Source organism: Oncorhynchus keta, unplaced genomic scaffold, assembly GCF_023373465.1.
Source record: "Oncorhynchus keta strain PuntledgeMale-10-30-2019 unplaced genomic scaffold, Oket_V2 Un_contig_6766_pilon_pilon, whole genome shotgun sequence".
Lineage (NCBI taxonomy): Eukaryota > Metazoa > Chordata > Actinopteri > Salmoniformes > Salmonidae > Oncorhynchus > Oncorhynchus keta.
Window position 1 is genome coordinate 773,433 of NW_026289049.1, and position 22,186 is coordinate 795,618.

General features: G+C 45.6%; 1 protein-coding gene across 10 annotated transcripts in view; it reads left to right on the top strand.

Annotated features, from left to right (window-relative positions):
* Positions 1-22,186, top strand: part of sh3gl2a (SH3 domain containing GRB2 like 2a, endophilin A1) — a 76,964-nt gene that overhangs the window by 33,674 nt on the left and 21,104 nt on the right. For all 10 annotated transcript variants that reach the window (XM_052511367.1, XM_052511371.1, XM_052511373.1 and 7 more), the window contains exon 2: positions 18,590-18,658. In XM_052511367.1, coding sequence (XP_052367327.1) covers positions 18,590-18,658 — 69 coding nt within the window. The remainder of the gene's footprint in view (positions 1-18,589; positions 18,659-22,186) is intronic.

Genomic DNA, 22,186 nt, shown 5'->3' on the forward strand with positions numbered 1-22,186 from the left:
GTCATCAAGCCAACTGAATACAGTAGGAGAGACGAGGGCAGTAGGAGAGACGAGGGCAGTAGGAGAGACGAGGGCAGTAGGAGAGACGAGGGCAGTAGGAGAGACGAGGGCAGTAGGAGAGACGAGGGCAGTAGGAGAGACGAGGGCAGTAGGAGAGACGAGGGCAGTAGGAGAGACGAGGGCAGTAGGAGAGACGAGGGCAGTAGGAGAGACGAGGGCAGAAAATATTTACCAAGTAGACTAAAGTAAAAAATAATAATAAAAAGTAACACAATAACGAGGCTTTATACAGGTGGTACTGAGTCAGTGTCCGGGGGTACAGGTTAGTTAAGGTAATCTGTAGGTGTGGAGGCTATATACAGGTGGTACTGAGTCAGTGTCCGGGGGTACAGGTTAGTTAAGGTAATCTGTAGGTGTGGAGGCTATATACAGGTGGTACTGAGTCAGTGTCCGGGGTACAGGGTTACTGAGTCAGTGTCGGGGTACAGGTTAGTTGATCTGTAGGTGTGGAGGCTATATACAGGTGGTACTGAGTCAGTGTTCGGGGTACAGGTTAGTTAAGGTAATCTGTAGGTGTGGAGGCTATATACAGGTGGTACTGAGTCAGTGTTCGGGGGTACAGGTTAGTTGAGGTGATCTGTAGGTGTGGAGGCTATATACAGGTGGTACTGAGTCAGTGTCCGGGGGTACAGGTTAGTTAAGGTAATCTGTAGGTGTGGAGGCTATATACAGGTGGTACTGAGTCAGTGTTCGAGGGTACAGGTTAGTTAAGGTAATCTGTAGGTGTGGAGGCTATATCCAGGTGGTACTGAGTCAGTGTTCGGGGGTACAGGTTAGTTGAGGTAATCTGTACATGTAGGTGGGGGTGAAGTGACTGTATAGCGGCAGGGTAGCCTAGTGGTTAGAGCATTGGACTAGTAACCGAAAGGTTGCAAGTTCAAATCCCCGAGCTGACAAGGTACAAAATCTGTCGTTCTGCCCCTGAACAGGCAGTTAACCCACTGTTCCTAGGCCGTCATTGAAAATAAGAATTTGTTCTTAACTGACTTGCCTAGTAAAATAAAGGTAAAATAAATAAAAATAGATAATAAACAGTGAGTAGCAGCAGTGTACAAAAGGGGGGGGTCAATCTGATGGAGATTTTATTAATTGTTCAGCGGTCTTATGGCTTGGAGGTAGAAGCTGTTAAGGAGCTTTTTTGTCCTAGACTTGATGCTCCGGTACCGCTTGCCGTGCGGTAGCAGAGAAAACAGTCTATGACTTGGGTGACTGGAGTCTCTGACAATTTTATGGGCTTTCCTCTGACACTGCCTATTATATAGGTCCTGGATGACAGGAAGTTTGGCTCCAGTGATGTACTGGACCGTACACACTACCCTCTGTAGCGCCTTACGGTCAGATGATGAGCAGTTGCATTACCAGGTGGTGATGCAACCGGTCAGGATGCTCTCGATGGTGCAGCTGTAGAACTTTTTGTGGATCTGGGGACCCATGCCAAGTCTCCTGAGGGGGAAAAGGTGTTGTTGTGCCCTCTTCATGACTGTCTTGTTGTGTTTGGACCATGATAGTTTGTTGGTGATTGGACACCAAGGAACTTGAAACTCTCGACCCGCTCCACTACAGCCCAGTCGATGTTAATGGGAGCCTGTTCGGCCCACCTTGTCCTGTAGTCCACGATCAGCTCCTTTGTCTTGCTCACATTGAGGGAGAGGTTGTTGTCCTGGCACCACACTGCCAGTTCTCTCCCTATAGGCCGTCTCATCTGAAGCTGTCTCAGTGCTGTCTGAAGCTGGCTGATATCTGTTCAGTCTTACTTGTTTATAGTTTATCTGTGGGACAATATTGAGACCCGATGATATTCAGAATACCAAGAGAATACACCGTGTAATGGATGTTCGTGTGGAGAAATAAGCATGGAATTGATTCTCCTGCTGTGCATTGATGATAATGATATCATGTGTGGTATCATCATGTGTTGAGCCCTGAAGGGATTCAGCTAGGAATAGACCACTGGAATGCTAATAGAATACAATGCAGTGGAGGCTGCTGAGGGGAGGACGGCTCATAATAATGGCTGGAATGGAGTCAATGGAATGGCATCAATCAGATCAAACACGTTGTTTCCATGTCTTTGATTCCATTCCAATGACTCCGTTCCGGCCATTATTATGAGCCGTCCTCCCCTCAGCAGCCTCCACTGATGTACTGTAGCCTCTATCTCAGCCTTACAGTATAGAGAAAGGTTGTGCTGTCTTCATAGTCTACAGTGGCTTCCTCTCTTCGACTCTCCTTCAGTTGCACTGAGTTGAAGGGACGGGACAGGTGAATGAACATGTATGGGAGAGGGTCTCCATATGGCTGTCACCTGTGCTGTGTTCTCAGAACTGCCCAGGTGAAGGAGAGGAAACGGAGGGGAGGGGGAGAGCCACTGACTATTGAGATACAGCCCTTGTCTCTCCGACTCTGTATTCAGTTGGCTTGATGACAGTCTGAGCCCTGAGGTCTGGGTATATCATTACAATCCTGGATCTCCTTTCCCTCCCAGTCACGACCTTATCAACACAGAGGAAATTAAATCAAATAAACCCTGTGCTCAATGTAATGGAAGGACATGTGAGTCTTTAAATGGGCTTTGTAATTACTCACAGCGGGTTCAGTCACCAATGTCAATATTAGGCATATCTGTTTTTTTGTCTGTTTAGAAAAAATATATATCTGGGCTCGGCCGGTGCTGTCTGATTGACGGTCTGCAGGAGCGTTTGCTTAGGTCTGTGAGGATGAGGAATGGGTTTCTACTGCAGTATTGATTTAGGCGTCCACAGCCGACTGCTTGTCTTTCCCAGCTCCCAGGCAAGCCGTGAATAACACTACTGCCCTCGATGGTTTGTTGCTGTAGTGAGACAGAGAGGGAACCACTCACATTTGTCTTTATCAGACTGAAATGTAGCGAATGTTCATTTGAGCTCGACTCCATTTATTTTCATCTTGTTTTATGAGATTCATCTGGAAGGTACAGTTTTTCAAGTAACGTAGACCAAATTTATAAACACCTTTTATTTATGCCATGAATATTATAAATGGCCGTATCAATGTACAGAGTAGAGGTGGTATAGGATATCACTAAGTTAATGTGCAGTGTGCATACTGTGCAGTGAGAAAGTAGCTAAGGATAAAGACTGTATGTCATGTACAGTGAGTTGTAAGAAACAGAAACCGTTGACCATGGATGTAATCATTAGTGCAAACACGTTTCTATTGGACACATTCAGGTAGGTCCCTCCCCGTTTTTGTTCCGTTTGGTTCCTAGTGAATACACCCCATGACTCGCTGAAACCTGACACCTGCTGCAGGCTGTAGTGATTCAGAAGCCCCTAGGTAGGAGGTAACCCATGGTCCTTTGGCTGGGTCCCAGCCCTCCTAACTACCCCACCCTCGTTGACATGCTGTCATAGCATCTGTCACATACCTCACGTTCTACCTTTCCATGACTTTTCCTCTCTCCTCCCACGCGTTTCTCTCCCTCTCTCCTCCCACGCTTTTCTCTCCCTCTCTCACCCAGCCCTTCCTGCTCCTTCTTCTCTTTTAGCATATTTTATCCATTTGTTCACTTTCATCCCTGCCCCCCTCTATACCTACAGACCCTGAGGTGGTTTATCACCAGCTCCTGAGAGAGACCCTGAGAATGAACTGCCATACAGTTACTCCCCCCTCTATACCTACAGACCCTGAGGTGGTTTATCACCAGCTCCTGAGCGAGACCCTGAGAATGAACTGCCATACAGTTACTACCCCCCCTCTATACCTACAGACCCTGAGGTGGTTTATCACCAGCTCCTGAGAGAGACCCTGAGAATGAACTGCCATACAGTTACTCCCCCCCTCTATACCTACAGACCCTGAGGTGGTTTATCACCAGCTCCTGAGCGAGACCCTGAGAATGAACTGCCATACAGTTACTACCCCCCTCTACCTATACCTGAGGTGGTTTACAGACCCTGAGGTGGTTTATCACCAACTCCTGAGCGAGACCCTGAGAATGAACTGCCATACAGTCACTCCTCCTCTCCTCCTTTCCTCTGCTTCCAGAATGTAATGAATAGCCTCTATATTTCCTTGTATTACCTCCCGGAGCTGTACATTATAGCACCATAAATACAGCCCACCACATACTAGCACCCTACAGGAAGCTGTCAGTAACAGGCTGTAGTGATTCTACAGCCTGTCCCCTGCCGCTACTCTTCCCTGAAGCGACGTTAGCGACCGACGTTAGCGACTGCAGCTAGCTACGTGGCCTCGGCTTCACATCTTCTCTCCCAGATGTACATATTTTCAACGTGGTGTAGTGTTCATGCGTCGTTAAACCACCACAGAGCAGTTTCACCTTCTACTGTGGCAGATACTTAGTGAAAATGGTGATTCCAAGTGGTGCCGTTGACCTGAGGCTCTGACCTCTTGACTTTGCGTGTTCTAGCAGTTCATCCTGTCAGTTTGTCGTGACTGTGTAGTCTGGGTGAGGGCTTCTAATAGCCTGGAATCCCAACTGATAGGTTCTGTTTGGTGTTACTAGGTGAAACAGAACGTATCCGTTGGGATTCTAGGCTGGGATTCTAATGGCCCACCATTGATGTGGTGGATCTTTGTGACTGTGTTATGTATGGGTAGGGGATTTCTCCCTTGACATAGACACCAGTCGTCCGGACCATACTGACACGGAGAGGACTGGTGATGGATTCACCTACCAGAGGGCCATTCCTGCCTCCACAACCACTGGAGACGGAGATGCTGGATGGTGTGTGTGTTTACAGTTTATGTCTACACACACACACACACACACACACACACACACACACACACACACACACCCTCCAAAGACTCATATAATCTGAGCTCTTTCACCCGAGACAGAAATTGCTCCAGACCCATGTTTTATCTGGACAGTGTAAGGTTTGATCAGGTTCCAGATGTCATAGGACTTCATAACCTCTGGAGACGACATGGTCTCTTTACATTCCCAGTGTCTACAGTTCAATCCTCTATTCTTATGTGGCCAGCAACAGTTTGATGTTTTACAACCCTATTCAGTCAATAACAGTTTAGTTGTACCGAATCCGTTTTAGTCTGCCAAGTAGTGTCTGTCTGTTTGTAATGAGGAAATGAAGTGTGCTACAAGAGCAAATATATTATAGTCTTGATTTTGTTTGTATGGTAATTCATCACATTTATTTTAAAATTAATATTGTTTTGCCATCTTCCGTTTAGATAATAATCGGATAAATGGGCCTCATGGATCCAAGGATTAGGACACACACATATATCACTAAAGACATCTTAAGCTGTAAGAAATGTCTGTGTCAAAGGAATTGGTTTTGAATGTCAAGTTACATCAAAACAGACCGAGAGCATTTACTGTTTAATTCAAACGTATCATTGAGATATCAACCAGATGGTAACAGAATCAGGCTACATATTGTGAGATTGTATAGACGCATTCATAGAAAAGCATTTTTCCCAGCAGAGTACTAATGCCAATGATCTTATGATATTCATACCAACAAGATGGCGGATGCTAGTATCTACACTCTGTCCAGTACGCCACGCCTGAAGCCCCCGAGTAATAAGCAGAATCACCACTGACAAGCTGTTAGTCACTGTGTTAACACCCTAATCACATCCTCACAACATTATAATAACATTAGACAACCCCTCTAGGGCAATCCATCTCCCTGCGTGGTGTCGTAGGACGTTGAGGCCATCTACAGTCAAATCCCTCTCATTATTCCATGTTATTATCCCTCTCATTCTTTTCCCCTTTGAAATGGAGATTCCGGCTCAGGCTGGGGCTCGGGCTCGTGATGCATTGTTGGCATGACGACGATGCTGGAAAAGAGAAGGGGTGAGTCACTGGTCGTCGTGGCAGCAGCAGTAGTGTGGATGATGGAGCCTCTGCACTCCTCCGAGTCGTGACAAATTTCTCTCCTTGTCTTGTCTCGCTTTCTCCACCCTCATGTCTCTCTCTCTTTCTCCAGCCTCATGATGCAGAGGCTTTCTAACCAGGATGAAAGCCTTGGACCCTCCTCACTAAATCCGGCGCTGGCAGAATAGTCGTCACCCAGAGCCGTTCATTTACATAACTCCCAAGGGCCCTTCTGGGACTGAGACGCCTTCTGCCGTATGAGAGAGAGAGAGAGAGAGAGAGAGAGAGAGAGAGAGAGAGATGAGAGAGAGAGAGAGAGAGAGAGAGAGAGAGAGAGAGAGAGAGAGAGAGATGAGAGAGAGAGAGAGAGAGAGAGAGAGAGAGAGAGAGAGAGAGAGAGAGAGAGAGAGAGAGAGCCTACTGCCGAGAGAGAGAGAGAGAGAGAGAGCCTACTGCCGAGAGAGAGAGAGAGAGAGATGCCTACTGCCGTCAGAGAGAGAGAGAGAGAGAGATGCCTACTGCCGAGAGAGAGAGAGAGAGAGATGCCTACTGCCGTCAGAGAGAGAGAGAGAGATGCCTACTGCCGTCAGAGAGAGAGAGAGATGCCTACTGCCGAGAGAGAGAGAGAGAGAGATGCCTACTGCCGTCAGAGAGAGAGAGAGATGCCTACTGCCGTCAGAGAGAGAGAGAGATGCCTACTGCCGTCAGAGAGAGAGAGAGAGATGCCTACTGCCGTCAGAGAGAGAGAGAGAGATGCCTACTGCCGTCAGAGAGAGAGAGAGAGAGATGCCTACTGCCGTCAGAGAGAGAGAGAGAGAGAGAGAGATGCCTACTGCCGTCTGAGAGAGAGAGAGAGTGTGTGGTAAAGAGAGATGCCTACTGCCGTTGAGAGAGAGAGGAGAAAAGTAAGGAAGTTGTGGTAAAGAGAGAAAATGACTGCCGTCAGATGTAGAAAGAGAGAAGAGATGCCTAGAGAGTAGATTGTTCTGTTATTGACAGGTAGAGAAGTCGAGAAAGGCAGAGAGTAGATTGTTCTGTTATTCACACATTTAGCTAATTTCTCCTTGAACGGTGACTGAGTGGGAGAGAAGATGTTATAATGAGATGTGTGGCTGTGGAATGACAATACCTCCATTTTCATTCTCTTCATATACAGTGGCAAGAAAAAGCATGTGAACCCTTTGTAATTACCTGGATTTCTGCATTAATTGGTCATACAATGATCTGATCTTCATCTCAACAATAGACTGTCTGTTTACACTAATAACGCACAAACATTTATGCTTTTCATGTCTTTATTGAACACAATGTGTAAACATTCACAGTGCAGGGTGGGAAAAGTATGTGAATCCTTGGATTTAATAACTGGTTGACCCTCCTTTGGCAGCAATAACCTCAACCAAACGTTTTCGGGAGTTTTCTGCACAATGGTAAGGAGGTATTTTGGACCATTCGTCTTTACAAAACTGTTTCAGTTCAGCAATATTCTTGAGATGTCTGGTGTGAACTGCTCTCTCGAGGTCATGCCACAGCATCTCAATCGGGTTGAGGTCATGACTCTGACTGGGCCACTCCAGAAGGACAGATAGCCTTACATTCTCCTGCAAAATGTCTTGATAAAGTTGGGAATTCATTTTTCTGCCAACGATAGCAAGCTGTCCAGGCCATGAGGCAGCAAAGCAGCCCCAAACCATGGTGCTCCCTCCACCATACTTTACAGTTGGGATGAGGTTTTGATGTTGGTGTGCTGGGCCTTTTTTCTCCAAGCAGAGGTGTGTGTTCCTTCCAAACAACTCAACTTAGTTTCATCTCCACAGAATATTTTGACAGTAGCGCTGTGGAACATCCAGGGGATCTTTTGCGAACTTCAGACGTGCAGCAATGTTTTTTTGTACAGCAGTGTCTTCTTCCGTGGTGTCATCCCATGACCACCATTCTTGTTTAGTGTTTTACGTATCGCAGACTCGTCAATAGAGATGTTAGCATGTTCCAGAGATTTCTGTAAGTCTTTAGCTGAAACTCTAGGATTCTTCTTAACCTCATTGAGCATTCTGCACTGTGCTCTTGCAGTCATCTTTGCAGGACGGCCAGTCCTAGGGAGAGTAGCAACGGTGCTGAACTTTCTCCATTTATAGACAATTTGTCTACCCATGGACTGATGAACATCAAGGCTTTTATAGATACTTTTGTAACCCTTTCCAGCTTTATGCAAGTCAACAATTCTTAATCTTCTGAGATCACTTTTGTTTGAGGCATGGTTCACACTTCTTGTGAATAGCAAACTCACATTTTGTGAGTGTTTTTTTATAGGGCAGGGCAGCTCTAAACAACATCTCCAATCTCGTCTCACTGATTGGACTCCAGGTTAGCTGACTCCTGACTCCAATTAGCTTTTGGAGAAGTCATTAGCCTAGGGGTTCACATACTTTTTCCAACCTACACTCTGAATGTTTAAATGATGTATTCAATATAGACAAGAAAAATACAATAATGTGTGTGTTATTAGTTTAAGCACAATGTGTTTTGTCTATTGTTGTCTTTTGTAAAATTGTATGACCAATTTATGCAGAAATCCAGGTAATCCCAAAGGGTTCACGTACTTTTTCTTGCCACTGTAGATATCTAATATACAGCCTGTTATTACAATGTCCTTTATTTAGACAGTCCAGTTAGTAATACCTGGTTATGAAGGAAATGACATTGAGGAAAGGTGTCGTGATAATTTATCGTCATCTGTTTTTTATGTAATTTTGATCAATTAATTTTATTATGAATACATTGCTAGATGATTGAATGACACGAGTACAGGGATCATAGACCATGTCAATGTCTTGTTGCATGCCAGGGTAGTGTCCTCCACTGTTAATCACATGTGATCAACTTTATGGTGAGTCCACTGTAAGGTAAGTAAAACCACAGTGGTACAGTAGTCAGTGTACACTAATAGTAGATGCTGTGTTTATTGTGCAGGAAGGTCAGGCGAGAGACACACACTATGATGTCGAAGTTATCGTGTGATTCCTCACAAAGCATCATGGGTTATGAGCTGCGCCACGAGTCTCAGGCATGCAGGATTAGAATTCTCTCTCTCTCTGATAGGGGGATGAGAATGAAGGTAGTTCTTACGTCTGGATTCCTCCTCTAGATTACACACACACACACACACACACACACACACACACACACACACACACACACACACAATCAAACAGTTTAGCAGATGTCATAGTGGGTGCAGCGATGTGCTTATGTTACCAGCTCTTAGCAGTGCAGCAAAAATGTCAAACAAGTACACAAATCATAGTCAAAAGCATGAAATCACAAATGTAATAAGAATGAATCCATCTCACTCGCATGACTCACCTTGACATGCACACAGCATAGAAATTCTCAGTCTGTGTACTGTCATCACTCACGCACATTTGCACACTTATGAGTACAAAAGCACAATCTCTTTTGTACTCAAAAACGCACACACGAACAGCGCCAGCTGGTGCTCTTTCCCTCCCCTGTCTCTCCAGCAGCACATGGATGGGGAGGAATGGACACATCTCGCCTCGCGCGCCGACTCATCCTCCCACTGTTACGTAAGAGCCATGCAAAGGCTTACAGATTAGATTAGAGCAGCCAGGGGCCCTATACACACAACACAACACACATGGGTTGGTGACGCAGCACAGCCTGCCAAAGCCTGAGGCCCAGACATGGGTTTGGACATGAGGCTTGACCTCCTCTGTGTGGATGCTCCATTCAACATTATGTATGGAGTCTCTCTCACTCAGATCTATAGAAAGACGGATGCTCTACTCCTGTGCTGGAAAGCACTGCTTTACTGAGAAGTAAATCAAGGTTTGTCTTGGGATTAGGGATTTAGACTCTAGCGGCTGAAGACTTGTTTTTGTAGGCTGACTTAAATGACACCCTGTTCCCTATATAGTGTACTACTTTTGGCCTGGACCCTATGTTCCCTGGTCAACAGTACTACACTATATATGGTGCCATTTAGGAGCCTTAGATGATGTCATCCATCGGGTGGGAGGCTGTTGATAGGTGTTGATCCGTTGTCTCTGTGGTCTTGTCCACGTCACAGGCTTTCAATGCCGCTGTGTTGTCTCTGCTGCTATTGGGATCATTACTACTGTAAAGGCAGAAGAGTGGGCCGACCACCACCCATGTGCTCTTCGGGATTTGAGGATCACCACAATCATGATTTTCCTGGAGCGAGAATGTCTGTGGTCGAATGGAAGGAAAGACATTGAGGGTATAGATTTGTTGTCCCGCTGCATTGGAATTGCATGAATATCAGTCTAAATTTAGATGAAGCTCTTGTTTAAATTGTAATTGTCTCGTTCTCTCGATTCAGTATATATCTGTGTTAGTAGATTCTTGACACGCATCTAAGTGTGCATCCAAACTGACACCCTATTCCCTTCTATACTGCACTACTTTTGACCAGAGCCCATAGGGAATAAGGTGCCATTTGGGACGCATACTAAATTAATGTACTTTGGTTTCTGCTGAGTCACAGTGCCGTCCGGTCCAGCAGAGAGGAGAGCTGAATCGTAGCATGAGAAAAGAGCTGCCTGCTCTCCCCACCAAAGTGTTGATGAGGACACACAGACCCCCAAGGACTTTGGGGGGGAGAAGGAGAGAGCGAGAGGGAGGGAGAGAAGGGAGTAAGTGAGGGAGGAGCCAGAGAGGGAGAGGGAAAGGGACAGAGACCGATAGAGTGGGGGGGGACTGGACTTATGCTGCTCGACAGTGGAATGAGAGAGTAGTCAGAGGAAGGGAGGAATAACCTCCTCCTACTCCATGATTGCACATCGGGAGATCCCCTGCCCCCTCAATTCTCCCCCACAAAGGGAGGAGGGATGAAAAGGAGCAGTAAATCTGAGAGGAAGTGACAGTTAGGTCTGTGTCCAGCCCAGCTGCTGGCCGGGACGCTCCAGTCTCTTTATAACCTCCTAATCTGGCCTACTGTAGTTTTTAATCCCTGCCCACTGACACACGTATTTAAAGCAGGGGCCTCAATGTGCCCAGGCCGGATTAGAACCCGGGAGGAGAGGATCTGCTGGGATGGATGGAGGGAGGAAGAAGAGGAGAGGGGAGGAGAGATGGAAGGGAGTGTGGAGCAGCAGCAGTGGCCTCTCCATGTGTGGCTCACATGGGGCTCCATGTGACGCTGCCGGCCCTGATGCTACCTAGCGCTAAAGCTAACGTTGTATAGCACAGTAACACCCACTAATGATGCGTAGCGTGTTATTTTGTAACACTGCTGAGAGGACAGAGGGGATGGATGGATGGCTAGAGGGAGTTTGGGTACAGTGGGGGCTATCTTTGAGGACTGTCATTGATCCCTGTCACCCTGCCCAGTGATTTACACCAATGGGGAGAGAGAGAGCGGAAAGATAGGAGAGGAGGTTATTTCAGGCAGAGCTGCTACCCAGAGCACGAGCCAAAGTAATTACACCACCTATTTCAATTAGATAATAGAACACACACACACACACAAACCATATCCTACATTCAGTGATATATCTACACATCTTCATACTGTCCATACATGTGGAATGTCTATGGGCAGGTGAAGTTGTTATTGGGAGTAGGGAATCTGATCCTAGATCTGTGGGTAGTGTTGGATTCCAGCTTGAAATAAACTTATTCATGTTACCAGAACTTAGTAATTACTTTACATGTATAAAAGGGGTAAAGAGGAACTAGAATAACATCTGATTACCGTCCTGTCTCTCTCTCTCACACACACACACACTTCCACACCCATGAGGGTCCTAGACTTAAGCAGGGCCATGGCAATACCAGTAAGAGGAACCTACTGCGTTTCTGCCTAACAACAGAAGGAGTGTCTATCTTAGTCATACAAGGAGATGACGACTCCTAGTTGGGAGGTAGAAAGATGTGTTTGTGTGACTTGTATGTTGTGTTTGCAGCTGAAGCACCCAGTGGGTTGAATAAACTTGCTTTGAGCTTTTTCTAGTCGTCCGTGATTTTTTTTACTCGTTCAGAACCTAACAATTGGTTAGTGTGTAATGGTTAAGGTTAGAATTGGGAGTAGGGAATCTGATCCTAGATTTGTGGGTAGGTTAGTGTCTAATGGTTAAGGTTGATTATTGGGAGTAGGGAATCTGATCCTAGATCTGTGGTTAAGGGTAGCTTCCACCACTGCTGTTGGATTGACTGGTAGTGTGAGAGGACACACCAAGCATCCTCTCCTCTCTTAAGATCTTACTGTGTATGAGGACTTCATCCAGGACGTTTCGCCACACCACAGCTTAACACTCTCACATGGTGGCCAGGCCAGCAGCCTTTCTAGTAATCTGACTGGCTGGATGTGTATTTATAGAGGAGGAAGTGGATGTGCTAGAGCGCTGCAGAAGGGAGACCGTCTGTGGGCACACAGTAGAATGAATTGGCTGAGTGCTCTCTCTCTCTGTCTCTCTCTCTCTCTCTCTCTGTCTCTCTCTCTCTCTCTCTGTCTCTCTCTCTGTCTCTCTCTCTCTCTCTCTCTCTCTGTCTCTCTCTCTCTCTCTCTCTCTGTCTCTCTCTCTGTCTCTCTCTCTGTCTCTGTCTCTCTCTCTCTCTCTCTCTCTCTCTCTCTCTCTGTCTCTCTCTCTGTCTCTCTCTCTGTCTCTGTCTCTGTCTCTGTCTGTCTCTCTCTGTCTCTCTCTCTCTGTCTCTCTCTCATCTGTTATTTAATTCACACAGTGGAACAATGGAGCTGGATCCACTCTGGAGGGGTTAACAGTTGTTTTGGTTTCTTTGGGTGTTAATAATAATCATAATCATATGTTTAATTTATATAGCGCTTTTCATTGCACGAAGGGTCTCGAAGACGCTTTTAAAATGAAACAAAGGATCTTCTGGGTCTATTGTATCAGTATAGTTTTAAATGAGAGTGCGTCATTTCTCGGAGAAAGACACAAGCGTGTTGGATTAACATCTGGCCCTGAGCTTTGTTGAAGAAAACACTCTTGTGAAACGACTAAATGGGATTTTGTTGTTGGAATGTTGTTTCACCTTGTAAAGAAAGCGAGGGGTGTAGGGAAAAAGGGTGTTGATGCCTGAAAGAAGGGCCCCTCCCTCCCTCACTCTGTCACCCATTGGAGCGGGTGACAGTTATAAAGGTCACAGGAGGGGGCATGCGATGTCACCACTCTGTGGGCTAATTACTATCTGCTGTTTTGAGCCTCCGAGGCATTTAGTTTATTGTGGGGGGGGATGAGTCCCTCTAACCTCTAGTAGACTAATGGTGCTTTCTGGTGATGACATTCAGGTAAATACTCTTTAATTGTTCAGGTTATAAGCACTTGTTGTATATAACCATCATTCATATTGTTTTTTCAACCTTTTTTTAACCAGGTTAGTCACAGTGAGATTGACATCTCTTTTTCAAGTTAAGAAAAGCAGCAATTCATATGAACGAATCATAATAATAATTCTACTTCATTCATAACTATTCCTTCAACCATCATTTATTAACTACGAAGAACCCAAAGCCCAGAATGGAGCTTCAACTAAAAATCCCTGCTAGAAAAACAACCTCCCTGCCTTTCACCACCTGGGCGCACAGTCAGATGAAATGGACTGTTGAGGAGAAAGGGGTTTTACTTATTTGTGACGGGAGATGTATTGATATGGGTTTGTCCCTGAGCTTTCAGTGATTACATTACTGTGGGTGCTCACTCATGTGGTACAGTACAGTGCAGCTGTCCCAAGATCTACTGCAGTGAGTGACTATGAGAACAATACACTATATCCCCAACAGCATAGTGGGGCCTACACACTACCCAGTACCATATTCATCACCTGCAATCTGGAATCAAATCCATTTCATTCATGTAGGTGAATCAAGTGAATGAAAATTCTCCTTTTCTCCATCTGCAGCTGATGTAACAGAATTGGACTGGTGTAAATAAATTCCCAGCAGCACCCATTCCTAAGTGGTGTCTACCGTGCCTGTGTTGTCAGATCAATACAGGTGAGGGAGAGGAAGCAACTTTAGAGATGCACCCCTAGGGGCTAGTTTCCCGGACACACAGTAAGCCTGGACTAAAAAGCATTTTCAATGGAAACTCTCAATTGTAGCTTTTTAGTCCAGGCTAGTCTAGGCGATGTCTAAGAATCTGGACACTCATCTAATTAAGCATCGGATGTCCCTGCCCTGGTCAGAAGGTAAACAAGGTCATGCCAGTCTGTTTGACCCACAGTGATGATGTAACACGAATGGGGAGGATATATCAGGTGACATATGAGCCAAGGTGTCCTCCATTGAACCAAACATACTTGACTTGGCAGAGTTTCTATAAATATCGGGTTAAATCCTAACTTCCTCTTTCACTTAGTCATGTATTGAGATCAATGGGCGACGAAGTAAAAAAATATATATACTTAAGTGGATGTTAGGATTCACCCTCCAGGTGAATATTGTGCGTCTTGAACTCCGTTGAGAACAACAATGCCCAGAGATTCCTGTGGAAGCTATTCTACAGTATGTCATGCTGCTATGCCCTGGGGTGCTGTGAGTCAGTTGTGTGTACTTTTACCTATTCTGTGTGCTCACTGTGTGAAGTCCTGTCCACAACACTGCAGTCACTAGTGACGTCACTGCTTGCACCTCCAGGTGACTGCTTCAAGGCCACTATTCACATAACTGACAGCATTAAGTCATTGGCTCTCGTGTTCATTTCAGGCTTTTTTCACATTTACTGTCATGATCTTGTCCAGGGGGTAGAACAGAGCGATTTCCCCTCAGATAGGCCAGCTGCAATGTCAAAATTGTCTATATTGTAAAAATTCCTGAAAACAAGAAATTCTTTTTAGTCTTAATTTAGGGTTAGCAGTACGTTAAGGTTAGAGGTAGGTATAAAATCTGATTTTTCAAATCTGCGTGGACCAGCTCCACTTCATTCCATTTCCTAGTGTTCTTACTGTATGTCCCTCACTCCAACATGCCTTTCGTTTCCTCTAATTCTCTGTTCCTCTTTTTTCTCTGTTCTCCATCTCTAGATCTCTTTTTGTACTGATAACACTACCTATTTTTGTTTTGTCTCTCCCTCTTTCTCCCATCTCTCTAATTATCCCCTGTCTTTCTCTTCCTCTCTCTCTCTCTCTCTCTCTCTCTCTCTCTCACTCTCACTCTCACTCTCACTCTCACTCTCACTCTCACTCTCTCTCTCACTCACTCACTCACTCACTCACTCACTCACTCACTCACTCACTCACTCACTCACTCACTCACTCACACACTCACTCACTCACTCACTCACTCACTCACTCACTCACTCTCACACTCACTCTCTCACTCACTCACTCACTCACTCACTCACTCACTCACTCACTCACTCACTCACTCACTCACTCACTCTCACACTCACTCACTCACTCACTCACTCACTCACTCACTCACTCACTCACTCACTCACTCATTCCTCTGCTCTCAGGGGCACTCCAGCCGTCCCCTATCCTTGCCAAGTGCTATCTTGGGTCAGGGCCACTTGCACCCCATCCTCCATTTTGGCTCTGTCCTACAGCAGACACTCCATTCTACAGTGTAGATCAGGAAAGTGCTGCAGTGACGGGGACACAAGCAGACAGTATACACCGTTTCTCCAGCCCACTGAAACATTACACTCAAAGCGACTCATCCTGTGTCTCCTTAGAGAAGCAATGGGTCCCCATTGGTTCTGCGTGATACTCGCTTTTCATCTACAGTAATTAGGTTCTAACGGCCAGACTTCCTGCTTTGCCGTGCAGAGCCCCTATTGTGCCAGTCACTGTTAGCTAAAGCTATGCTCCATTTCCGTGTCTCCTCTCCCCTGCATCTTATTCATAAACACTTCATGAGTTGGGTTTGGACAAACACCGTCGTCGTATGCCGATCTCCATTAACCATCTGTCAATGTGTGCTCCCAATGTGTGCTCCCAATGTGTGCTCCCAATGTGTGCTCTCAATGTGTGCTCTCAATGTGTGCTCTCAATGTGTGCTCCCAATGTGTGCTCCCAATGTGTGCTCCCAATGTGTGCTCCCAATGTGTGCTCCCAATGTGTGCTCCCAATGTGTGCTCCCAATGTGTGCTCCCAATGTGTGCTCCCAATGTGTGCTCTCAATGTGTGCTCTCAATGTGTGCTCCCAATGTGTGCTCCCAATGTGTGCTCCCAATGTGTGCTCCCAATGTGTGCTCCCAATGTGTGCTCCCAATGTGTGCTCCCAATGTGTGCTCCCAATGTGTGCTCCCAATGTGTGCTCCCAATGTGTGCTCCCAATGTGTGCTCCCAATGTGTGCTCCCAATGTGTGCTCCCAATGTGTGCTCCCAATGTGTGCTCCCAATGTGTGCTCCCAATGTGTGCTCCCAATGTGTGCTCCCAATGTGTGCTCCCAATGTGTGCTCCCAATGTGTGCTCCCAATGTGTGCTCCCAATGTGTGCTCCCAATGTGTGCTCCCAATGTGTGCTCCCAATGTGTGCTCCCAATGTGTGCTCTCAATGTGTGCTCTCAATGTGTGCTCTCAATGTGTGCTCCCAATGTGTGCTCCCAATGTGTGCTTCACTGATATTTCAATCAACGGGATGTTTCTATCGAGGGGAACATTTGATTATCTGCTTTGTGTGTGTGTGTCCAGCAGGGGAAGCGATGAAGGCTGCAATGTGCAGTCATGGGTAGTCACAGCACTGGGGTGGCAGACAATCCATACACACACCATATCTGTATCCCGTCTTGTGATACCTCTCAATACGGTACATGACGTAGTTAAGGAGGAATGTATTAAGATACAGAGTTACTTCACCTATTTATAGTCCTGTGGAGAAATGCAAGTGGTGTCTCTCTCGCTCTCTTTCTGTCTCTCACTTTCTCTCCTTTCTTTCTCGCTCTCGCTCTCTGCCGAAATCAACTTTCCTATCTTAAAAGCCCTAAACTCCAATAGATTTGCAAAATCTATGACAAGGGTCAGCCAATGTTGTTCTGACCATGATTGAATTGGTGATGTCTGTGAATCGTGTTGTAGGATTGTCCTTGTAGTAATGAAATATGAGATTGGTACATGATGTCCGTCTGGCCTCACACACACACACACACACACACACCACACACCACACACCACACACCACACACACACAAATGCCCTGTTATGGAGGGCTTAATGTTCTGATGCCCGCCCTGTCTGTACCCTGCTCTCAGCCTCCGTGATGTGACACACTGCCGCATATTATTACATATCATTGACCTCCATTTTAGGACTCACTGGGCTGGCATCACTGTCAGCATCACTGTCAGCATCACTGTCAGCATCACTGTCCTCTATCCAGAGATGATGATGACACAACCGCACTGCGAAAGAGTCAGAGGCTCTCTCTCTTTCTCTCTTTCTCTCTTCCTCCCTCCCTGTCTCTCCTGGGTTTGGCCTTTGATCGTTGTGGATGTGTCTGGTATTCCAGGAAGTAGCAGCGGGAGAGTAAACAGGAGTGAGGAAGGGGGAGAGATTTGGGAGCAGGAGACACATAGCCAACGAGCCGAACCAGGCAGGTGCCTGTCTCCATGGCAACAACCGGCAACTGTTTCACAGAGGACTTAAAGTTTTCTGAGTGATGTTAAGCAGAAACTGATGACAGGAGAAGGTCTTTGCTCACTTCCTCTGTCTCTGTGCGTGTTCTCTGCATAGCAGGAGGAATTTAGTGTCGTTTTCACCATCTCCTCATGAGGAGGATAAAAGCTGATTTTTAGAGCCCTTGTGCCTACAATGACTTAGTTCCTTACTGAATAGAAGTCATATCACCGTCTCTCTCTAGTAATCTTTCTATCTTGTTAGTCATTTTCCATCTCGTAGGAGCACTGCAAATTCCCACTCTCCCTAAACAAGCCTGCTCACAGCAATTGATCCTTCAGTCACAAAATTGACTTCTCCTTAATTCCCTCTCATCTCTCATCCTGCCCTCTGTGAGCTGCTCGTCTGGCCTGGATGTGTCAGATTGTAGGCCTCCTGGGCACCAGGTTATGTCACAGGCTGTGGTTGTGGTGACTGACTTTATATCACAAAGCCTTGAATAAGACCGCTCCTCTAACGAGATGGTATTTTTCGTGTGTGGAACTGTAAACTGACAAGGTTAATCTGATATGTCTCTCTTTGTGGTGTCATTTTAATTAGAATATGAACAGGGGTCACAACCTTAGTGTTAGTGTACACTGATGACAGAGCAGACATGAGACAGCAACAACATGCAAGACACTGGCTCATGTAGACGCAACACAAAACAACAGGAGGGGAGTAACCAGGAGGGTAAATAACTGTAGCTAGGGGAACGATTTCTGTTCAAATAGTTCAATGTCTGGAATTTATTCACTGCATGTTTTGAGAGACTGGCTGATTACAAAGGTAGCTGAAAATGAATTGAATGTGCTTTTGTCCAGCTACTTGAATAGTAAGACTTGATTAATAATTACATTAGTTGTGAATTGAATTGTACACCCTGGGGAGTTTTCCATGTCAGTGTCCAACTTGGAAGCTATATTGACTGAAATACAAATGAATTTGCCGTATATTCTGGTTTTGGAATCTTTGATATTTGAATCCACCTTTGTTACATTCACCTATCGTCTTTCTTGAGGTGCAGAAAGCTTTTAAATTATGTTAACCTTGACATGTTTTTGTGTCTTCTTGCAGAGGGTGAGTGAGAAGGTTGGGGGAGCAGAGGGGACTAAACATGATGATGACTTCACTGAAATGGAAAAGGCAAGAATTCTCTCTTTCTATTTCTCTAGAGTCCTCTCTTTCTATTTCTCTAAGAGTCCTCTCTTTCTATTTCTCTAAGAGTCCTCTCTTTCTATTTCTCTAAGAGTCCTCTCTTTCTATTTCTCTAAGAGTCCTCTCTTTCTATTTCTCTAAGAGTCCTCTCTTTCTATTTCTCTAAGAGTCCTCTCTTTCTATTTCTCTAAGAGTCCTCTCTTTCTATTTCTCTAAGAGTCCTCTCTTTCTATTTCTCTAAGAGTCCTCTCTTTCTATTTCTCTAAGAGTCCTCTCTTTCTATTTCTCTAAGAGTCCTCTCTTTCTCTAAGAGTCCTCTCTTTCTCTAAGAGTCCTCTCTTTCTCTAAGAGTCCTCTCTTTCTCTAAGAGTCCTCTCTTTCTCTAAGAGTCCTCTCTTTCTCTAAGAGTCCTCTCTTTCTCTAAGAGTCCTCTCTTTCTCTAAGAGTCCTCTCTTTCTCTAAGAGTCCTCTCTTTCTCTAAGAGTCCTCTCTTTCTCTAAGAGTCCTCTCTTTCTATTTCTCTAAGAGTCCTCTCTTTCTATTTCTCTAAGAGTCCCTCTTTCTATTTTCTATTTCTATTTCTCTAAGAGTCCTCTCTTTCTATTTCTCTAAGAGTCCTCTTTCTATTTCTCTAAGAGTCCTCTCTTTCTATTTCTCTAAGAGTCCTCTCTTTCTATTTCTCTAAGAGTCCTCTCTTTCTATTTCTCTAAGAGTCCTCTCTTTCTATTTCTCTAAGAGTTCTTTCTATTTCTCTAAGAGTCCTCTCTTTCTATTTCTCTAAGAGTCCTCTCTTTCTCTAAGAGTCCTCTCTTTCTATTTCTCTAAGAGTCCTCTCTTTCTATTTCTCTAAGAGTCCTCTTTCTTTCTAAGATCTTTCTATTCTCTAAGAGTCCTCTCTTTCTCTAAGAGTCCTCTCTTTCTCTAAGAGTCCTCTCTTTCTCTAAGAGTCCTCTCTTTCTCTAAGAGTCCTCTCTTTCTCTAAGAGTCCTCTCTTTCTCTAAGAGTCCTCTCTTTCTCTAAGAGTCCTCTCTTTCTCTAAGAGTCCTCTCTTTCTCTAAGAGTCCTCTCTTTCTCTAAGAGTCCTCTCTTTCTATTTCTCCAGTCCTCCTCTCACACTTCATTTCTCTAAGAGTCCCTTCTATTTTCATTTCTGTCCTCTCTTTCTAGTCTCTAAGAGTCCTCTCCATTTCTCTAAGAGTCCTTCTAAGAGTCCCTTTCTATGTTCTCTCCAGAGTCCTCTCTTTCTATTTCTCTAAGACTCTCTTTCTATTTCTCTAAGAGTCCTCTCTTTCTATTTCTCTAAGAGTCCTCTCTTTCTATTTCTAAGAGTCCTCTAAGAGTCCCCTCTCTTTCTATTTCTCTAAGAGTCCCTCCTTTCTATTTCTCTAAGAGTCCTCTCTTTCTATTTCTCTAAGAGTCCTCTTTCTATTTTCTAAGAGTTCTCTAAGAGTCCTCTCTTTCTCTCTTCTCAAGAGTCCTCTCTTTCTATTTCTCTAAGAGTCCTCTCTTTCTCTAAGAGTCCTCTCTTTCTCTAAGAGTCCTCTCTTTCTCTAAGAGTCCTCTCTTTCTCTAAGAGTCCTCTCTTTCTCTAAGAGTCCTCTCTTTCTCTAAGAGTCCTCTCTTTCTCTAAGAGTCCTCTCTTTCTCTAAGAGTCCTCTATTTCTCTAAGAGTCCTCTCTTCTTCTTCAATATTCCAATGTTGTGATGAATGAGCCCATTCTCCCAAGCCTTGTTCATTTGTGTTAGAAACTATATCCTCACCACTCCATTTTCTATTCCCTCCAAGGGGTTATCCCCAGAGTCCTATTGTATTACATTGTGCAGTGCACTGCACATGTACTTTTTTTCCATAAAAGAGAGACATTTATCTCAATTTAAATGCCTTCAAATAATTCTTATGAAATTGCTTCTAGAAAGTGGGAAAATTAAGTGTTGTGCATTGTGATTGGGGAGAGACCAAGCCAAAACCATAATTCTGTTGTGTAGTGTCTTATTCTAGACAGCTGGGTAGGCTGAGGAGTGTATAGCAGAGCCATGTATTTAAATATAGGGCTCTGGCGAATAGTAGTGTGAGGTCTGTGTTGAAGAAGGCAGAGACTGGCATATCTGACCAGCATCAAGTGGGAACACAAAAGCAATCTTCACCAGCTGTCAGCTTTGTGTGAAGTCTCTCCCTCCACCTCCACACTACAGAGTACAGTCCCTTCATGTTCTGTCCAGGCGTGTTGTCTCTCCCTCCACCTCCACACTACAGAGTACAGTCCCTTCATGTTCTGTCCAGGCATGTTGTCTCTCCCTCCACCTCCACACTACAGAGTACAGTCCCTTCATGTTCTGTCCAGGCGTGTTGTCTCTCCCTCCACCTCCACACTACAGAGTACAGTCCCTTCATGTTCTGTCCAGGCATGTTGTCTCTCCCTCCACCTCCACACTACAGAGTACAGTCCCTTCATGTTCTGTCCAGGCATGTTGTCTCTCCCTCCACCTCCACACTACAGAGTACAGTCCCTTCATGTTCTGTCCAGGCATGTTGTCTCTCCCTCCACCTCCACACTACAGAGTACAGTCCCTTCATGTTCTGTCCAGGCATGTTGTCTCTCCCTCCACCTCCACACTACAGAGTACAGTCCCTTCATGTTCTGTCCAGGCGTGTTGTCTCTCCCTCCACCTCCACACTACAGAGTACAGTCCCTTCATGTTCTGTCCAGGCATGTTGTCTCTCCCTCCACCTCCACACTACAGAGTACAGTCCCTTCATGTTCTGTCCAGGCATGTTGTCTCTCCCTCCACCTCCACACTACAGAGTACAGTCCCTTCATGTTCTGTCCAGGCATGTTGTCTCTCCCTCCACCTCCACACTACAGAGTACAGCCCCTTCATGTTCTGTCCAGGCATGTAGTCTCTCCCTCCACCTCCACACTACAGAGTAAAGCCCCTTCATGTTCTGTCCAGGCATGTTGTCTCTCCCTCCACCTCCACACTACAGAGTACAGCCCCTTCATGTTCTGTCCAGGCATGTTGTCTCCCTCCACACTACAGAGTAAAGCCCCTTCATGTTCTGTCCAGGCGTGTTGTCTCTCCTTCCACCTCCACACTACAGAGTACAGTCCCTTCATGTTCTGTCCAGGCATGTTGTCTCTCCCTCCACCTCCACACTACAGAGTACAGCCCCTTCATGTTCTGTCCAGGCATGTAGTCTCTCCCTCCACCTCCACACTACAGAGTACAGCCCCTTCATGTTCTGTCCAGGCATGTTGTCTCCCTCCACACTACAGAGTAAAGCCCCTTCATGTTCTGTCCAGGCATGTAGTCTCTCCCTCCACCTCCACACTAAAGAGTACAGTCCCTTCATGTTCTGTCCAGGCACGTTGTCTCTCCCTCCACCTCCACACTACAGAGTAAAGCCCCTTCATGTTCTGTCCAGGCATGTTGTCTCTCCCTCCACCTCCACACTACAGAGTACAGCCCCTTCATGTTCTGTCCAGGCATGTTGTCTCTCCCTCCACCTCCACACTA